The 19,232-nt window shown below is 40.2% G+C and overlaps 1 protein-coding gene across 1 annotated transcript in view; it reads right to left on the bottom strand.

The window, feature by feature from the left end:
- Positions 1 to 19,232, bottom strand: part of SUMF1 (sulfatase modifying factor 1) — a 97,076-nt gene that overhangs the window by 37,473 nt on the left and 40,371 nt on the right. Inside the window, exons 4-7 of the mRNA XM_077763747.1 lie at positions 9,342 to 9,424; positions 7,317 to 7,439; positions 6,445 to 6,559; positions 1,177 to 1,290 (exon numbers count right to left, since the gene is read on the bottom strand). Of these exons, the coding sequence (XP_077619873.1) occupies positions 1,177 to 1,290; positions 6,445 to 6,559; positions 7,317 to 7,439; positions 9,342 to 9,424 (435 nt within the window). The remainder of the gene's footprint in view (positions 1 to 1,176; positions 1,291 to 6,444; positions 6,560 to 7,316; positions 7,440 to 9,341; positions 9,425 to 19,232) is intronic.

The raw sequence follows: 19,232 nt of genomic DNA, 5'->3' as shown, positions 1-19,232 counted from the left end.
GTGCGGGGGGTGGGGGGGTGGGGAGACAGTTTCTGAAGAACTCAGCTTTTTCATCTGCACCAAGAAAGTAGGTTTGTGTCCCCAGATTATTCATGAGCAGCCCACGTGTTATTCTGTGAAGAAAAATCAAGCACATCAAACAAATTTATCCTCATATTCCAAAAAATGGCCTGAGGCACAGAGCCTGACAATTTCTTCAATTACTCGAGCTGCTTAACCCTCCACTGAGAAGAGATCGAAGAAGTAATTTTCTTTATAGTTACACTTAGTGCCTTTTAAAAAGGATAAGGTTTAAAATTGAGCATATTAAGTTCCCAGTCTAGCTAGTTTGGGTATAAATATATATTCTTGGGTCTGACTTATGAATGTCTAGTTTGCTAGAGATAGGATTTTTAAATGGCTCTTCCCCTGCCCCCACCTGATGTGTTCACCCAACAAAAAATATTCAGACACGGTTTTTTTTTTTTTTTTAAAGAAGTACTTCCCACCTACATGCCCATGTAGTGTGTCTCAATTTCTGTATATTCTTTCGGCAGAGCTTGGTTTTAGAGGCAGAGTTGAAAACTAGTTACATTTAACATTCTTCCCATACCAGAGTAGGTAAAACTTAAATAAACGTGATTGTCTTAATTCCCAAGGCATATGATGTACTGAGTTGACAAACTGCAGGGAGCAGGAAATAATCACTAAATGACTCAACTTCCTGACTCAACATTGACCAGAAAATACTTTCTCATTTTTCTCTAAACAACACTTCTGAGTCAAAATCTTAGCCAATCAAAACTCAGACAATTAGCTGCATGATAAATACCATCTAGCAGATCTCACTGGTTATTACTAAAAACATTAATGAATGTTGTATAGTTATTCAGATATCTCATTCTGATCAAATTTATGAGACTGAATATAATTTCTAAAGTTATAGGCAGATTCTCTGAAATAATTATTACCATTGCAATCCAGCAGCACATAAAATGCTTGTAGACATTTCTACATAGTGCTTTAAACTTGAAATAAGTTGAAATAAGAGACATGTGCTTAATATCCCTTTGTGGAAATTCCAAGATTAACTTCAAGAGCAGACAAATACTCCTCAGAAACACATGAAATTCTTACCACAGACTGCCTAGGGGATGGATACAACCTTCTCATGATACAGTAGAGAATGATACTCACTGGATTCAGTGTTTTTTCAACAGAATGGTGAACGGTCCACCAGTCTGAAGTCCATTCCCACGCGTTCCCCACTATATTGTATAAGCCATAACCATTGGGAGGAAAGGCATCGACCTAAAAATTAAAAACAAGGAATATGCTGTCAAACTACTCACCTTCTTTGGAAAATCTCTGCTTCAGAAATGCACTAAAAGAAGTATAACTTCAAGATATGAATATTAATCTCCATTCTGACAGTCAAAATGCAATTTGGCCAGTTTAAAAACAAAGAGACATGTTTAGCTTTGATTTCTCAAGGGGAGTTTAGAAACCTAAGGAAAGTTTATACCACATGGTAGGAAAGCCAACAAAACTCTTCCTGACAGACTAATAATGACCATAAGCCAAATCTGCACCTGATGGGGGTAGGGGGTAGATGATATTTCAACCTTCAAAAGCATAAAAGATACATCATATTAGACCCAGTATAAGTCTTGTCATCAGAGCTAAGATATGTGGCCACAAAATGTCTTTTAGCACTGAAAGTCGCCAAGCCACTTCTGTCCTGTCTACCCATTAGACCCTCCAACTCACTATCTTATCTTTAAGCCACAGTCATTACCATCCAAACACTGAGAGGATTTGTTTTTCTAAAGAAAATGTGAATTCATTATCAAGCATATTTGTAAGAGAAGGTTTGCAGTCAGTCTCTGGAATCTGGAAGTATGAGGCCAACTGACAGGTTCATCAGCAAGCAATTATATCACATTTCAAAGGCAGGTCAGACAGTCTGCCACATAATATTGTCGTATAAAGCTTTTTTAAGAAGGAGGGAGGGGAGAGGGATAAGAAAAAAACTTTAACTGAATAACAGTAAGTGTAGACAATTATGCTATTTTCCCAACATTTTTGAATGGAAATTCTCAAACATAAAGAAAAATTTCATTTTTTAAATGAAAATATATATCAAGTNTGGGTTTTAAAAAGCATTTTTGTAAAAAATAAAAATAATAATATAAAATATAAAAATAAAAATGTTTTTGTAAATCCATGGGGTTTTTTCCCCATACTAATGAACCAGGACTAAAGAAATGAATAAATTAAAATTCACTTCTATTGGACACATGAATATTGAAGCACCTGATAGGCAGCTCAGAGCACTTCACAGTTACGAAGCTACTTCCTAAGAAAACTTCATCTGGAATATTTGGAAAGCTAAACAATTTTACCACTCTGCTTCCATACTCAGCATTCATTATGGAAACAGCAATCCGTATTCATTGCTTTATTCAGCAATTCCATGCATGTCGACTGAAGGCAGGAAGGGATCAATGGCGTAAGACATCAAAGAGCTTACCGAGGGAGAAAAAATACATACCCAAAACAAAAAATCCAATTCTGTAAGACAGAATGGGATGAGTAGGGAAATGAGTGGGGAGAAAAATGCCTCAGAAATTCCCAAGAGGGAGAGGATTTCTGGCTGCAGACATTTCTGGTTGCAGATTTCTGGCTGTATCCTCCTCTACAAAGGTAGAAGTATCTCGTTGGAATCAAGGTCAGAGTTCTAAACTCAGAGAGACAGTAAAGGTGGAGAGGCCATAGGCATAAACTGGTCTTTCAAGAATTTGGACATGATCAGAAAGAGCAAGGGTAGGATAATAGCTACAAGGAAAATAAAGAAAAAGAAGAAATTAATTTGTTTTAACAAGAGGAGAGAAGGAGTCAGGGGCACAAGAGAAATTAAAAGATGCAACAAACATTCTAGAGGAAGAAATCATTTCTCAGGCTCCTAGAACACACAAGCAGAGGGGGTTCGAGTCCGTCTGCCTGAGGTCCTTTTTATGTGTCCAAACTTAACAGCTACTGAGCAAGCAATTTAACCTATGTGGTGTTGTTAAACCATTCAGATGGGGAAATAAAATCGACTCAAAGCGCTGGGGTTATCTTCCCCCTTTAAATAATCTGATGCTTAAGTGAGATAAAATCTGAAGGTCACCATCCCTGAAATGACCATCTATGAGTATGCCATTAAGGAGAAGAAACTTTGTAACTGCTTGTTGTTCAATTAATTACACTAACCAAAGCTTCGTTCCAGGAACCTCAAAAGAAAACAAATGTGCATGAGAAATATTTCAAACCTGCCTATTTTTAGGTGAATGACTGATAAGTATTAAAACCAAAACACACATTTGGGGGGCCTGGGTGGCTTAGTCGGTTAAGCGTCCGACTTTTGCTTAGGTCATGATCTCGCAGTTCGTGGGTTCGAGCCCCGCGTCGGGCTCTGTGCTGACTGCCAGCTCAGAGCCTGGAGCCTGTTTCAGTCTGTGACTCCCTCTCTCTCTGACCCTCCCCTGCTCACACTGTCTCTCTCTCTCTCTCCTAGAAATAAATAAAACATTAAAAAATTTTTTTTAAAATAAAACCAAAACACACTAATAATTGTATCAAAGTGGCTTAGCAAAATAAAAATCCAATTCTTTAGATTCACTGTGGTCAGAATAGTTTGCTCCATCCAGATCAGAAATAACAGTATACATAAAATATCAGGTGAGGGAGCTGTTTCACTGCAGTCCACCTCATCATTGAACTTAAATTCCTTCCCTCAACTGACCAGAGCGTGTGGACACACAGCTCAGGTGGACTTGAGGTAACTCTCTGCGTCAACAGTCCCATTCTGAAGATACAGATCTTGTTAAGTCTCGTTCCAAACACAGGTGGAAGTCGCCTTCCTGTGCCTTGCTGCTTCTCTCTCCCTAGGTGGTGTCTCTCAGATTGGTTCTGTGAGGGCCCCTCGTAACTGCTCTAATTTTGTCTTAGGAACTTACATGGCTGCTTCTTCAGGTAAGTTCTGTTGCATATACTCCAACATAGACATCTGCTGAACTCCCAGTTAAATGTTCCCACTCTAAACGTCTGTAGTGTCCTTATTTCACAGGGAACTTTGCGTTTTCCTAACAGGTGCCCTTAAGGATAAATGACTATTTTCCTTGGAGACTCAAGTACTTAAATAGGTTATGAAATTCCATAGCAGTAAGCACTGTAAAATATTCATAACTGTCCAGGCCGGCCTTTTCACGGCCTCTTACAAAAACTGGCAGGCGCTTGTATAATTTGGTCCGTCAGAAGCCCATGCTTTAGGATCCAAGGCTTACTGCAGCAGCCCTACTTCTCAAAGCCTAACATCCAAGAAGGGGATCCAGGCTGCTGAGGCCCTTATGCCAGTCTCTCTCATGTATCCGCTACCAAAGAAGGCCGGGTATGGGCCCGACACTCTGCGTCATCCATGTTCAAGGTTAGGGCAATGCAGATGAGTTGCTCCTTGGCAGTTTGTAACACTTTGATGGCCACTGTCCCACTGCCTGCATCTACCAACATCTTTTCCTGGGGACTCATGAGCATCTTCACCGAGCACCTGTAATGCCAGTTCTGCTGGCCAAAAGTGGCCCATCAAGTGGCCCATCATTGGCTAGGCTTCTTACCCAAGGAAAGTGTGAGAAAGGGTGGAGCTCCTTTGGCCTCTGACACATCTAATCACTCACTTTGCTTAATACAACTATGTGCTTGTGAGAGTACCAGCTATCATGAAGGAAACTTTGGAGGAACCAACTTCTGGATCAAATGATCACTCTTTTGCCTCCTTTGGGTAGTTTATCATTTCCCATTGGTTTGTGTTGGTTCTTTTATTATGTGCTTACACATATATATGGAATTTTATGTGTGCACATATACACCCCAATACCTCTCGTGCATTCTATTATTCACATTAATTGCCCAAAAAACGAAACTATAATGTCTTTAAATATTATAGCTTAAAATATTTTTAAATTTCTGGTAGGTCAAGTGTCTCTTCACTCTTCATCTTTTCCAAAAATGTCTTTGTCTTTCTCTTTCACTACTTTATTACTTCAGTCAAAGTTTTAGAGTCATTTGGCCATCTTCCCAACAATGTATCTGTTACATTTATAAGTAAATTTTGGAAGAATTATTTTTGTGTGAAACAAAAATACAAACATGAAAAAAATGACAACTGTTTGAAGGAGTGTTGAAAGAAAATTATTCGCTGTAACAACAAACCCAGTAAAGGTGTTACTTCCCCACCACAAGATTTCTTTCCTCACTGTTAGGAGAAAATGAAGTATTTTCAACATGGCTTCATTAGTCTATGATTTTGCCAGTAAAAGAGAAATGAGAAAAGAACTCTTGTACACTCGTGGAGGGAAGCATGTGATATGCACTCTGGAAACAGTTTGGCCATATATCTAAAACCTTTACCAAGAGTGTTTACTAGTCTTTAGCTCATTAATTTCATTGCGGGAATCCTATCTTAAGCAAATCATCAGATGTACAATTTAATATTTATGTACAAGATGTTCCATGCTATGTTATTTAGCAAAAACAAAACATAACAAAACAACAGATATAACCTAAATTAGTGACTTATAAGAGGCAAATAAATTAGGGCTCACTCAAATGACAGGTTACTATCCATCTGTTGAAAGACAATGTATTTGTTCCTGATACTAAGCAGGGAAAAACCAGATTTTAAGTATTGCATTCAGCATGACCCAAAAGCAACATGTAAAAAGCATGCAGCTACAATACTATATACATATATATATGTAAACATGTATATGCATATATGTATAGGTATATATACACATATACACATATATATACACATACACACAGCTATATATACACCAGAAAAATGTATGCTGGCATATATGGTAGTTAAGAACATGGGCTTTGGAAACAAATCCACCTGGTTCAAATCCCAAATGTGCTGCTTTCCAGCTATGTAACCTTGGGCAAGTTTCTTTCCCTCAGAGTGCCCTCCTAGGAAATGAAGATAAAATACATGGTACCTACCTTACAGAGTTGAATTAACAGTAAATGTGGTAACTCATACAAATGGCCCGGCTCCAAGCCTGGCACACTGCAAGCACTCACTAACTACCAGCCATGATTAGCAGCATTAAACACAGAAAGGAGCAGAAAGAAATGTACCAAAAGGCTAACAAGGGTTATCTCTGGGTGGCAAAATTCCAGGTCCTTTTAATTTTCTCTTTTGCACTCCTTTTGTTTTCTGAAGCTTCTGCAAGTATGATGGAACCAGAAAGAAAACTGTGTTATAAAAAAGAACATTTGATTAATTATCAGGACTGCCACGCGCATGGGCAGATGAATGCAGGAAGACGGACAGAAATTGCTCAGAGAGCGCACAAAGCCTTCCATGCGTGTCCGCATTCTCAGTGGCTGCCGCCCACCTCCGGAACCCTTGCTACTCACAGGCGCAGTCCCCTGGAAGCCGTCCTCCCCGGTGTTGGTCACAGGAAATTTGCCCTGCCAAATGTTGGCATAATGTTGGCCTTTCGGCTGCAGTTTGTTGCCCCAGGGGAAAAGTCTGTCAGAAGAGACACAGGTATCAGCCTGTCATACAGGCACAGGCTTCTGGATTAAAGTCGAGAGAAGGAATGAGATGAAAGAGAGCATTGCTCGCTTGTGCTGAGTGAACTATGTTTTACATTTCATATATATACATAAATAAAGCTTTTAACCAGGACTCTTTTGTTTTGTTCTGTTTTTGAAACTTCCACAAAACTAGCTCATGTCAAGTTCGCCACAATCTCCATGTTTCTCGGGTACTGGAGAGGCCTGAAATAAGTCACATAGCTAAAAGAAGGGCTTATAGAAGGCTGGGAAAGTAGGCATCATTCTGGACTTATATGGTAGCACAATCAGGCAGCATCACACCACACTTTTTTAAAAAGCCTCTGCTATTTTAAGGAGCCTTTCCTAGAAGATGTGACCCAAACATGAGTTTTCTGTCTCATGGTTCTAGAAGCAGAGAAATACCATTGCTTTAGTAGATGCCTAAAATAAGAAAATCCTAAAAGCAAGGCAGCCTGCCAAGAGGCTCTGAGGAGAACTGTAAGAGCAGAGGGCAATGCGTGGAGCACCCTTTGGGGCTGTAAGAAGCCTGCTTCACCAGATACTCTGGTGACCCAGGCATCAGCGTCTCCTAGTAATTTCATGCAGATGAAGAAAGCTTAGGAAGAAAAAGCTCTTGTGTTTTAAATCAACTTTCTAACCAAAGTTAAGTTCCACAGATTTAGAAAAAGACCAAAACATAGTTAGGCAAGGTGAGACCCTCCAAGTACCTATTTTGCAGGCCTCCTCGACAGCTGTATTCCCACTCAGCTTCCGTGGGCAGCCGCTTTCCCGCCCACGTGCAGTAGGCGACGGCATCATTCCAGGAGACATGCAGAACTGGATGGTCTGGCCTGGGGAAGAGCAAAAGCAGAGTGTAGAGGGGCACGAACTAGAACAGGAAACAGAAACTGGCTTCAGCAAAGCGCCCATAATCATCCTCAGTCCAATCTGGGACACTGAGGTGGTCCTCATCCCAACTCAAACCCCCAGCTGTGCCACATCTGTCACCTTCCACCACAGGTGTCCAACATCCCAGGCGCCCAAATGGGTTATAATCCTCTTTGAAACCACACTCAAAACATGTCCTCACCAGCAGGCAGGCCTGGACCCTCACAGAATCTCACTTGGTACGCTGGGTGTGGACATGCATCGCCCACGTCCCCCTCGAAGGAAGGAGTGCTGTGCCAGCTGCTGGGAGCGCTCCTTCAGGGTTTTCCACAGCTGTGGAGAGTCACCTCAGAACCACCAATGACTAACCACAGCAGGGGCATAAAGACCCAGTCATTTCAGGACACCCACAGCTCCATTTTGGGGTAAATGCTCCTATTTACCCCAAAACCATCTAAGGGATCAGCGGGGAATTCTTGGGCCTGCACTGTAGTCTCAACTTCTTCCTCTGCACAATCCTGCTTCTTCCCCCTCCTCTGCACAGGTTGCTTGGCTTTAAATTTGTGCCCTTCTACTTCAGATTAGCCAGCTATATGCACCTCATGCTAGTGGATACCAAATAAGTATTTTTTCTAAGGACATAAAAGAATAAGAAAGATTAGGGGGAAAGTTTGAGAATAAGGGGATCCACAGATTCATAGAGCACTAGATAATTCTAATTCCCTGGTCACTCTTTTTCAAATGAACTACACACTCCTAGTCCATTCCTCAAACATCTTTGAATTCCCTACAGCAATTATACGATGACTTTCATTTATTCCTTCAACAAATGTTTACTGAGTACCAATTATGTGTCAGTTACTGTTTTCAGCAATGACCAGAGATATACTTTGCTAAGAAAATGCACTCAGTGAATAAAATACATTCCCTTCTGGGTTTTCCTTCTCCCTTAGCCTTTTCCTCTTTTAAATTCATGAAAGAAAATACCATTTGGGAGCTAAGAGGCCTAGTCAACCTGCGGTACCCAAGAATCCTATGCCTTTCTGTCTCAGTCCATTTCCACCACAAAGGCTACAAGCTCAGGCTTTGCTAGGTTTCTGCCCTTTGTCAAGGGGCTGTATCCCTAAAGCTGAACTTCATGAGCTCTTAGCTCCCTGACAATGAGGGCAATAACCAGGGATGCTGTCAAAAATAGAGGCTCAAATATCCCATCTGAAAAAGTGGGTTAGGAGAACAGTTTTCTTGGGCTGTTGAGATGCTGAGTCCTGACCCAACCTTTCTCCATCTCTAGGGCTTAAAGTGCCACTCTATTTTTGCTTGAGATAATTATTTCCTTGCCACCCTGGAGACTGGCTGACCGACTTGCAGCTCTGTGGTTTTTCAGTCAGATGGTGGCTTCAAAGTATGTCAGTCCAGGACTGGAGATAACACGAATCCTATACCCACGGCTTGAGCTTCCACAGTGACCACCTGGCCAGACACAACTACTTTTCCACAACACAGATGGTCTTCTTCCTCATAGTGGCCCACTCATAGAAGAGAGCAAACAGACAGGTTGCAAACGTTAAATATGTCAAGGGATTTGTAATAGGACTGTCACAGGGGGAAAAAATCTGCAAAGGGAACTCTTTGAGAGGCCAAATGAGGAAGAAAGAGGCCACCTATTAGGAGCCTTCTGTGAGTCAGGAACTGTGTTTGGTCTTCACAGGATGTTCTTTCCTGCTATTTTATTTTCCTACCAACCAACCAGAGTTTGTCATTCGAACCCTTTTACAGATGAAGATGGCCACTGAGCTCCTTTTCAACAGCAGAGGAATCTTTTGGCAATTAAAAATGTCCACCGGGGAAAGAACCACCAGCCTCACCTGTGTTGCACAGTAGAGTCGGGCCCTTCTGGATGTCTCCAGTTGGCGCCTTTAACAGGTAACCACCAGGGAGCAGCTGCAACCTCAAAGCAACACCCAGAGAAGCTGAGGTTAGTTACGATGACTCTAGAAAAACAATGACTCAGTATGTGCAGAAAAAAAATCTCACTTATGATCTTTGACTTCCACTTCAGTTACCAAAAAAATGCTTTTATCAGACTATCAAAAATAAATCTTCAACAAAAAAATTTCATATCATATTTCATATCATTATTTCATATCATAAAGCACCACAATGACTGAATAGATGCATATTTAAGTGATGTTTATCTCCAAGAATTTTTTAAAAGATGAAGTGCTAGCTAATCCTCTATAATTTCTAACAAGTGAGAGACAGCTAGTACTGCTTTTATTTAAATGATGGGGAAACTAAGTTAACCTTACAGTTATGTCCTGGGCTGAAGGTCAGCCCAGGTGGGCAGACATCAAGCTGAAGCATAGGGTGATAAGCTGGAGTGTGCTTCCAAAAGACTCTGGTTCAATTTCTAGCCCAACATGAGATGTGTAGCCCTGGGCAAGTTCACTGCTTGTCTGACCTCATCTGCAAAATGGGAGCAGGACCCCCGCCTCACCTACCTCAGACTACAGAGGAGGTTGAATTAGACAGGGAAGTGCTCGGCCAAATGTTCCCAGGACCTTAACTCCTACTTTACAGTTCCAGTTACCCAAGTAACAATAGCAAGTGGCCCTCACTTAGTGGCTGGTTAAGAACTTGGCTTTGGAACTAGTCACAACAAGATTCAAATCCCTCATGGTGTGACCCTTGGCAACCTACTAAACCTCTCAAGTCCTGTTTTCTCATTTTTAGATGGAGATTAGTAACAATACCTACCTCATGGGTTATGACAAGGAGGAAATATAACAAACATGAAGGGCTTATGAGTATGCCTAGCACTAGCATGCACTCAGTAAGAAGAATTTGTCTCAACCATGGCCTCGTGACAGGAGGCGAGCCATAAAACATCTTCATCACCACTGTTCCTAATACTAACTAAAGAACAGAATTTGACTCTTGTAATATAAACCACAGTAGACTCAAGGTTATCCCCATGACAATGCTGTCAGTCATTTGCACCCTGAGAGCTGGGCTGAGTGGAAGAGAAGGGTAAGTGTTTCTGCTAACAATTACAGCAATCACTGAAAACACCAAACTCTGTTCTTGTTCTTCTTTTCATATCAGCACCATCAAAACATTCATGGTATTCCAATTACAAACTGATGGAGAAAAAAAAGTTCTCTTATATTTTTCAACAATATAGGCATTATGTCCTTAAAGGATACTACTGCAAGGTATTTTATTTTTCAGAGACCAAGAGAGGTGAAAGACATGGTTTATTTCTACTTCAACTATGGCACTGCAGACACTTAAATCTGGGAATAATTCTCACTGACTTAACTGCTAGATGCTTAGGGTCCAGAGACAGGTAACTCATTCCATGTCAAGGGCAAGTGTGCCTAGAAAGCCAAGGTTTTCCCACTTTCAAGTTTCAGTAACTTCAGATTATTCACCCAACCCCAACCCCCGCCCTCCCCCAATACTGATCAGAGAGGGCACCAGAAGTCCTATTTCCTAAAGTAACAAAAGAACTAAAGAAGACAACGTTAACCTTTGTTAAATCTGGGTGGAAGAAATGAGAATGCCTAATTTTCTTGTACCCTTTTCTGTTTTGAAACATTTCTTCAGTAGCAACTTTGTTCAAAAACTGACTTACTGATTTGTTCTACTGCTGATGGGCATTTGGGTGGGTTCCAGTTTAGGGCTATTATGAACGGCGCTTATTTCTACGAACATTTTTAGGAGCTCCTGACTTTCAGCAAGTATACATATGCATTTCTGTTGACTGCACGCCACGGAGCCCCACTGCTGAATGCACAGCTTTAGTGAAGACAGTCAAACACAAGCCCGAACGGCACATGTGCTCCAGGGTTTCCCACCCCTTCTTCAGAGGGGAACGTCCATGGAGCTGGCTGACGTAGAGCACACCCTGGTACGGCTGCTCTGAGGACCTCTTCGATTGTTCCCTTTCCTCTCCTCTTCCCCTCAATTCACTCTGATTACAAATATTTGCTGAGCACCCACTGTCTGCCAGGCACGGAGCCTGATTCCTAAAAGAGATCTTCCACTTCAGGAATCCTCAGAGATTGATTTGAGTAATATTGAGGGGCCTGTGGGTGACTCAGTCAGCTAAGTGTCCGACTCGTGGTTTTGGCTCAGGTCATGATTTCACGGTTTGTGAGTTCGAGCCCCACGTCGCTGTCAGCGCAGAGTCTACTTCGGATTCTGTCTCCCTGTCTCTCTGACCCTACCCCTCTCACTCTCTGTCTCTCTCTCTTCAAAATAAAAGTAAAAAAAAAAAAAAAAAAGACAGTATATTGGTAGTTTTTAAATTTTTTATTTTACGTATTTATCTTACATGGTTCATTGCACAAAGTGGGGAACAAAATGTGGACCCAATCACTTTGTTTTCCTTTAAATATGTTTAGAAAACTCAAATTGGTGGGGTCTAGGCACCACCTTACACATGCTAGTGCTATAGCTCTGAATCAGTTTCCTCCCCCCACACACCCTCTCTCTCATTCTAGATATCTACTTTTCACTTCTCCCAGGATTTCTTTTCTCTGAAACCTTTCACATTATCTTAGCAACCCATCACCAAAAGACCCCCTAGCTTACATGACTTGAATTCATGGAGCTTTAAAATGATCAACAAACTCAGGGATGTGCACAGTGAAACAGGAAGAACAGACTGGCTCGAGATGGGGAGGGGGCACCACAGTAATACTGCCCTTGTCTAAAGGCCACAACCTAGTTTTTCTCCAAGAAATTAAGACCTGAGGTAAGGATGCAAAGATAGATCTACTATTATATTATTTCTAATTAAAAATTACAAAATAACCCAGCCTTGGCACCCATCCATCCAAAGGAATACTATACAGTTATCAAAAGACACTCTGAGGTGGAAATATATATATATGTTATAAAGGTAACCTATAGAATATGATACATTATTTGATTCTGTAAAATATATGCATAAGAATGTGTACATAGTATACTCAGAAAAAAAAAGTCTGGAAGAATATACTTGTACTTATAGGGGTCAAGACTGAGGGAGTAGTATACTTTTTAAGAATGAGTTCATATTACTATAATAAGAATTCTCAACCTGAGCAATGACTGACATATTAGCCCAGATAATTCCTTGTTGTAAGGGGCTGTCTTGTACCCTGCAGGATGTTTAGTAGCATCTCTGACCTCTTCCCACCAGATGCCAGTAGCACCCTCTCCCTAACTGTGGCAGCCAAAGGTGTCTCCAGACATTGCCAAATGCACCCTGGGGGGTTCAAAATAACCCACTGCACTATGGTAACCAGAAAAGAAACAAAAAAGAAAAAAGAAAAAGACTGTCTTTCTTAAAGGTCAATATATAGTTCATAGAGGCATAGTGGTAAGAGCATCCAATCCTGGAGCCGGGTTACCTAAGTCTGAACAACAGCACCACTTTCACAAGCTGCATGATCTTGGGCTTCTCAGTTTAACCTTTCTAGGTCTCAGTTTCCCCATTTGTAAAAGTGGATAATAATACTTGTATCCACTTCCTTGGGTTGTTGTGAGGATTAAATAAGGAAATATACATAAAGAGCTTAGAACAGTACCTGGTACAGAGTAAGAATTACGCAAGTGTTACCTCTCATTGTTACTATTATTTATTTACATTATTGCATGTTGCAATATTCTTAGAACTTTCAAAGAATACATTTTCTAATCAGTGAAAATTTGTCCNCGAGCTCCAGCCACTCCCCAGTTCACCCTTTTCAGAAGAAAGGCTGAGACAAGTATTAGAACATGTGTCATTTCCAAAGAATTCTCAAGAAGACTGTACAGTTGTCATCTTTCATCATAATCATGATGTGAAAACCATCTACACATAAATTAACCCCTTCCCTGAAGCAAGTAGCACCACAAAGGGGGGCAGGGGAAGGGTGTGAGGGTATAGAGGACGCAGGAGGAATCCACAGTCACCAAACCCTAAACCAGACAAAGCTTTGAGACCTATAAGAGTACCTATACCATATGCCTATCCGTGAGAAAGACCTTAAGTCTCTACTGTAATGATCAGACACACAGTCAGGAAGCAACTCCCCACCTGACACATGATGAAGAAAAAATAGGTAATCAAAGTCACCCCACACGAGAGGACCGGTGCAATCAAAGGTAGGACATCACTCATCCTTGGAATCATGACCTGGGAAAGTCATGTTTCCCAGCCTAATTCTAGGCAAAGCCCATCCAATGTCACCAGATGCTTTCCTTTTTCCAAGTGTCACTGTTAACACTACATTTTTAAAACTTGTTCTTGAACTCCCAGGTGTGTCTTGAAAATAAATGCTATCCTACTATGTTTAGGAACTTATGAAATAAGGGTCTGCAGGTGTGTTGCTCGCAGAGTCACAGGGGCAACATGAGTAGACTGGCATCTATGGTAAGCCTCATTCTACACAGGGGACTTTTTTTTTTAATGTGGTTGCCCACCTACCCATTTTTTTGTTCAACTGAGACAATTCCAGAGTTACAGCCCTCCCTTATATCCAGGGGGAGAAGGACTTTAAGTTGACCTATTTCTACTCAACCATCTCCATAGCAACTGTCTTGGGTTTTAAGTTGAAACAGCTGTACCAGACAGCCAGTGACCAATTACAATGTAAATAGGATCCATGTGAGTACTGATGTCCCCTTGAGAAATGGACTTCCCAGCGCAAAGACATCTTTTCTCACCTCTCCCCAGGGAATTATAGTAACAGTTTAAAGAAAACAAATGGAGAAGATATCAAAGACATCTTTATTCTTGCCAGAGGTGGTAAATTATGCTTCTTATACACACACAGCCTAGAATAAAGTCGGCACAGTAAAAAGAGCACTGTGTAATTACGTATATTCAAGTGTAAAGATGTCAGGTTCACAACTTTACAACTGTTCTCTTAAAAATTAAATGCATTTAGACAAGCAAATTAAAAAGATGGACATTTCTTGAAACATAGTTTTAATATGACAGTTACCCCTATAAAAAAAAATCCTGGGAGAAAATACAACTGGCACTAGTNGAATCAAACAAAATAACAAGCACACAGTGAGTTAAAAATCTCTTCCTTCAGGAGCACCTGGGTGGCTCAGATTGGTTAAGCATTTCTTGATTTGGGGTCAGGTCATGATCTCACAGTTTGTGAGTTTAAGCCCCGCATCAGGCTCTGTGATGACAGTGCAGAGCCTGCTTGTAATTCTTGTCTCCCTCTCTCTCTTCCCCTCCCTACTCGTGCATGCTCTCGCTCTCTCAAATAAATAAACAAATTAAAAAAAACTAGGCTTGAATAAAGAATAAAAACAAATTCATCATTAAAATACGTAGGTAGTCAATTCTGATGGCTTATTTTAAATTTAATCCTAAATTAGTTACCTTCATTAACAGAATTTGTATGAGAGAAAAAGGCATGCTTTTTTACACAGAGTACAAATATATACTTAAATTATATCTGAAAATTTTCAATTCTTTCTGCTTCAGTTCTTAGTGAAATTCCTCATGCTAGAATGCACTACATTCCCAGCATCAATCAGTATACTTTAAACATTCATTACACATCCTTAAGAGAGAAGTGGATAGATAGCCTATGTAGAATCACCCAAAAAATCTCTGGGCTCAAAACATCCTTAAATGTGATCTAGTTTGCCTCCTTCTCTGTTTTGATCTTATTTTTCCTTCCTTTCCCCTATGTTCATCTGTTTTGTTTCTTAAATTCCACACATGAGTGAAATCATGTGATATTTTTCATTCTCTGACTGACTTATTTTGCTTAACATACTACACTAACCATAAGAGACTCTTAAATACAGAGAACAAACTGACGGCTGTTGGAGGGGAGTTGANGTAACCAGAAAAGAAACAAAAAAGAAAAAAGAAAAAGACTGTCTTTTTCTTGTAAACAATATAACAGGAATTTGATAATACTCAGCAAAAGGCTACAACATATGCACACACAGTGAGGAGACCAGTTGAGTTGTTTAAGTTATTTGTACATCCAGAGGAAGAAACAGAATGTAGTCATTAAAAATTATATGCAGGCAAACTGTGATTGCTTAGATAAATGTTTACCCTTCATAGAAAATGAAAAAGCCACTTATAAGTAAGTATGTGCATACAAGTCTACTTAAAAATGTGTTTACAGACAGACACATAAACATACCCCAAGAAAAATTAGTATTACATATACTGAAGTGTCTGCAATGGTCATTTCTGGGTGGTGAGATTATGGGTAATATTTAATGTTCTTTTGTGGGCACCATTTTTAATTTGTAAATTATCTACACTGAACATATTTTTACTCAGATTTTCTAAGTCTTCTTTCAACAGAGGTAAGAGACTTAATTTTACATTGAAAAACCAAAAAATAATCAATAATAAAAATAGTTATTAATTTAATTAAAAATTATATTCACCATTCTTCCACAAACTTTATTTTTCTAAATGTTTATTTATTTTTCCGAGAGAGAGCAGGGGAGAGGCAGAAAGAGAGGGAGCAGAGGATCTGAAGTGGGCTCTGCACTGACTGACAGTAGATAGCCCGTGTGGGGCTCAAACTCACCAACCAAGAGATCGTGACCTGAGCCAAAGTGGGACATTTAAATGACTAAGCCACCCAGGTGCCCCTGCACGTTTTTTTTTCATATTCACCTTCCAGTTTCATCAATCAGCATACACATTTTTACATACTTTTCCCAAATTATATATTGATTGTTTTCATCAATTTTACTAAATATTTTCCTATTTTTTATCTGGACTTCACCACAAACATGTTTAGTAGCCACATACAATGTTTTGTCATCTTGATATATCATAATTCACCAAATAATCTCCTAATATTGAACCACTCAGGTTATATTAAACTTTGTTGCTTTTTTGGGGGGGAGGGGGCTTTTATAGATAACAATACAGTGAACATCTTCAAATACCTTCACTTACATTTTGCTTCTGCTAAATTTCCAGAAATAGTACCTAAGAGTGTGTCTCTATAGCTCTTGGTAAAACTCATTTTTACAAATCTACAACATTAATAGATTTTGTGGGTAGTTTCCCTCTGGAAAGAGGGCTGAGTATATCTAAAAAATCATAGCACTCCACAGCAAGATATTAATTACAATTCTTTACAAGGAGGCTCCATTTAGTCTCCTTAAATTGTTAGTGGCTTACTTAGATCCTTTTCAATGTATAAAACAAGGTAATTGCAGAAAGTCTGAATGCCATTTGATTGATTCTGTACTTTTTTCTTCATGCCTTCCAAGTTCTGAAGCTTCTGAGAAAAAAAAAAGGGCAAACAGAAGACAGAATATAGAAAAAGCATCCTAAGAACAGGAAATTCTCTCATATGGGTTATTTTAGAGGTAAATCAGAATATGAATAATCCCAACTATTTTTTGGAAAAGAGAAGAAAAAGAGGAAAATCATCACCCCTGAGAGTATCATGAAAAAGGGGACAGGACTTTTGCTGCAAAGTCAAGAGGGTCACAGAGTATGATGGTTCAACTCCTGCCCCTTGAAACTAGAGGGTAGTACTGAGCAAGCCCATCTCAGCCTAAGGCTGCAGGACCACAGAACAAATTCTGAATACTCAAGCAGGGCTAGCTTCTCCAGGTTACCAGCCAGACATGTATATTTCACCCTGCAGCTGGACACGTGGCAGTGACAGGAGAGAGACTTCCTATTAATTCTCCCTGTGGTGATAGCACACAATATAGGAAACATATGTATAACTTTTAACAATATTGTATATCTTGCAAAGCTCTGCCAGAGCTGGGGAAGCAAACACAAGCTTGGCAGGGAGTGGAAACCTAGCTCTAACACTCAAGGATGCCATGCTTTCCCAGTATGGCTGTGTGCTTAACACAGGCATGCTTACAATGCTGCAGGGTTTTAAAGGTGGGATGGATCTGGGAGGCCATCTATTTAAACTTCCTCATTTACACATGAACAAATTAGCCCTGAAAAGTGGCAGGCAGAGCCAGGATAAGAACCTACAACTGCAGATTTTCAGTTCATAACTCTTTTCTACTATCCAAGCATTTCCCAAAAGCTGTTTCCTAATATTTTATGACAAGATGTTGGTAGGTGAAGGGGGAGATAGTGATGGGGAGGCTCCACAGTCATAGCAGTCTAAGTAGTTAGGAAGGCACAGGGTTAATTAAGTTAAACTAGTTATTATTATCACTATTTATTATTATTATTATTGCAGAACTTTTCAAAATCTTTAAACTGTCACTTGTGATTAAGTTTTGAATAAAGGGATATAGTATGCATCTGAGCCAAGCAGTTTGCAAGTTGTTGCAACCCTCTCTGAGCCACGGTTTCCTTGATCAGTAAAATTAGTACACTGAGAAATCTAATATACTAGATATTAGTAATATACTAATAGCATCTAGTCAGTATATTACTAGAAATCTACAAAACTAATTTATGATGGTTTCATTCATCCATTCACTCAACATTCCATGAACATCTGCCCTATGTCAGCCCTGTGCTGGGCCCTCGAGGGGCAAAAACAAAGCATACAATCTGTGGGTGAAGACAAACAAGTGAGTAGATGACTTTAAGCATGTGTGACCAAGAGGAACTGGGTGAGCTATGGGAGCCCAAGGAGGGGCACCCAACCACAGTCAAGGGGTGCTACTTTGTAAATACTTCTCATCAGAGGTGAGAAGGAGGAGCAAGTGAAGCAGGGCAGGGGTGCCTATGGCATTCCACACAGGAAGCTGCTTGCATTGTAAGTGTACTTCGCTTAATTAGAAAAGTTGGGTATCAATATTTTTTCTTAAGTAAAACACACCATAGATCTTCAGAACCTTAGATCTGAATGGAATGCAAGGCATCCTTCCTACAGTGTCCCTAGGATAGATAGGGAAGGCAAGATAAACACTGGTCCTCATGTGACGACAGTCCAGATTTACACTTGTTATCCAGCATAATTAAGAGCATCCCATTTCACTCTCAAAAGTGTCCTGATTTGGACAATAAATTGTATGTTCACTCTACCAATAGATGGTCTCCCTGTCTCAGCTTGAACAATTCGGGTGACTGACATCACTTCCTCGCAGGCAGTCCCTCATCTCTAGATCATTCTAATAAACAGAGGATTCCTAATCAATGGTTAAAATGAAATGCCTTCCAGAGACCTTCCAACTGCTGGCACTCATTAGGCTCCCAAGGATCATGTGGAGTAAATCAAATTCTTTTCAGATCACCTTTCAGACCTTTGTAGAATAATTATAATTCAGTCAACTCTTAGTCTTCTCTAGGTTCAGAAATTTCTTCAACCTTCTCCAGCTTCTCTACCATCTCAAAGGGGATCACCATCTACCCAGCTGCTCAGGCCAAAACCTAGTAGTCATACTTGAGTCCTTCCTCTCCTTTTCTCCTTATGGCTCCAGATGTACTTCCAAATATCGGACCATTTTTAGCATCTCTACTCCTATCACCCTGCTCCATGGCCCAATCAAGTCTCACCAACTGTGACAAAACCCAAGGAGAAGCCAAAGCAACCTCTTTATTCCTTTCTTAATTTAAATTTTAGTTAACATACATTGCAATATTGGTTTCAGGAGTAGAATTCAGTGATTCTTCGGTTGCATACAACATCCAGTGCTCATCAGAAGTACTCCCCTTAATGCCCATCAACCATCTAGCCCATCTCCCACCCACCTCCCTCCACCAACCTTCAGTTTGTTCTCTGTCATTAAGAGTCGCTTGTGGTTTCTCTATCTTCTCTTCCCCACCCCTTCCCATATGTTCA

This window comes from Crocuta crocuta, unplaced genomic scaffold, assembly GCF_008692635.1.
Source record: "Crocuta crocuta isolate KB4526 unplaced genomic scaffold, BGI_CrCroc_1.0 scaffold184, whole genome shotgun sequence".
NCBI lineage: Eukaryota > Metazoa > Chordata > Mammalia > Carnivora > Hyaenidae > Crocuta > Crocuta crocuta.
Note: the sequence above shows the minus strand (reverse complement) of the source record. Positions and strands in the feature narration are given on the sequence as shown.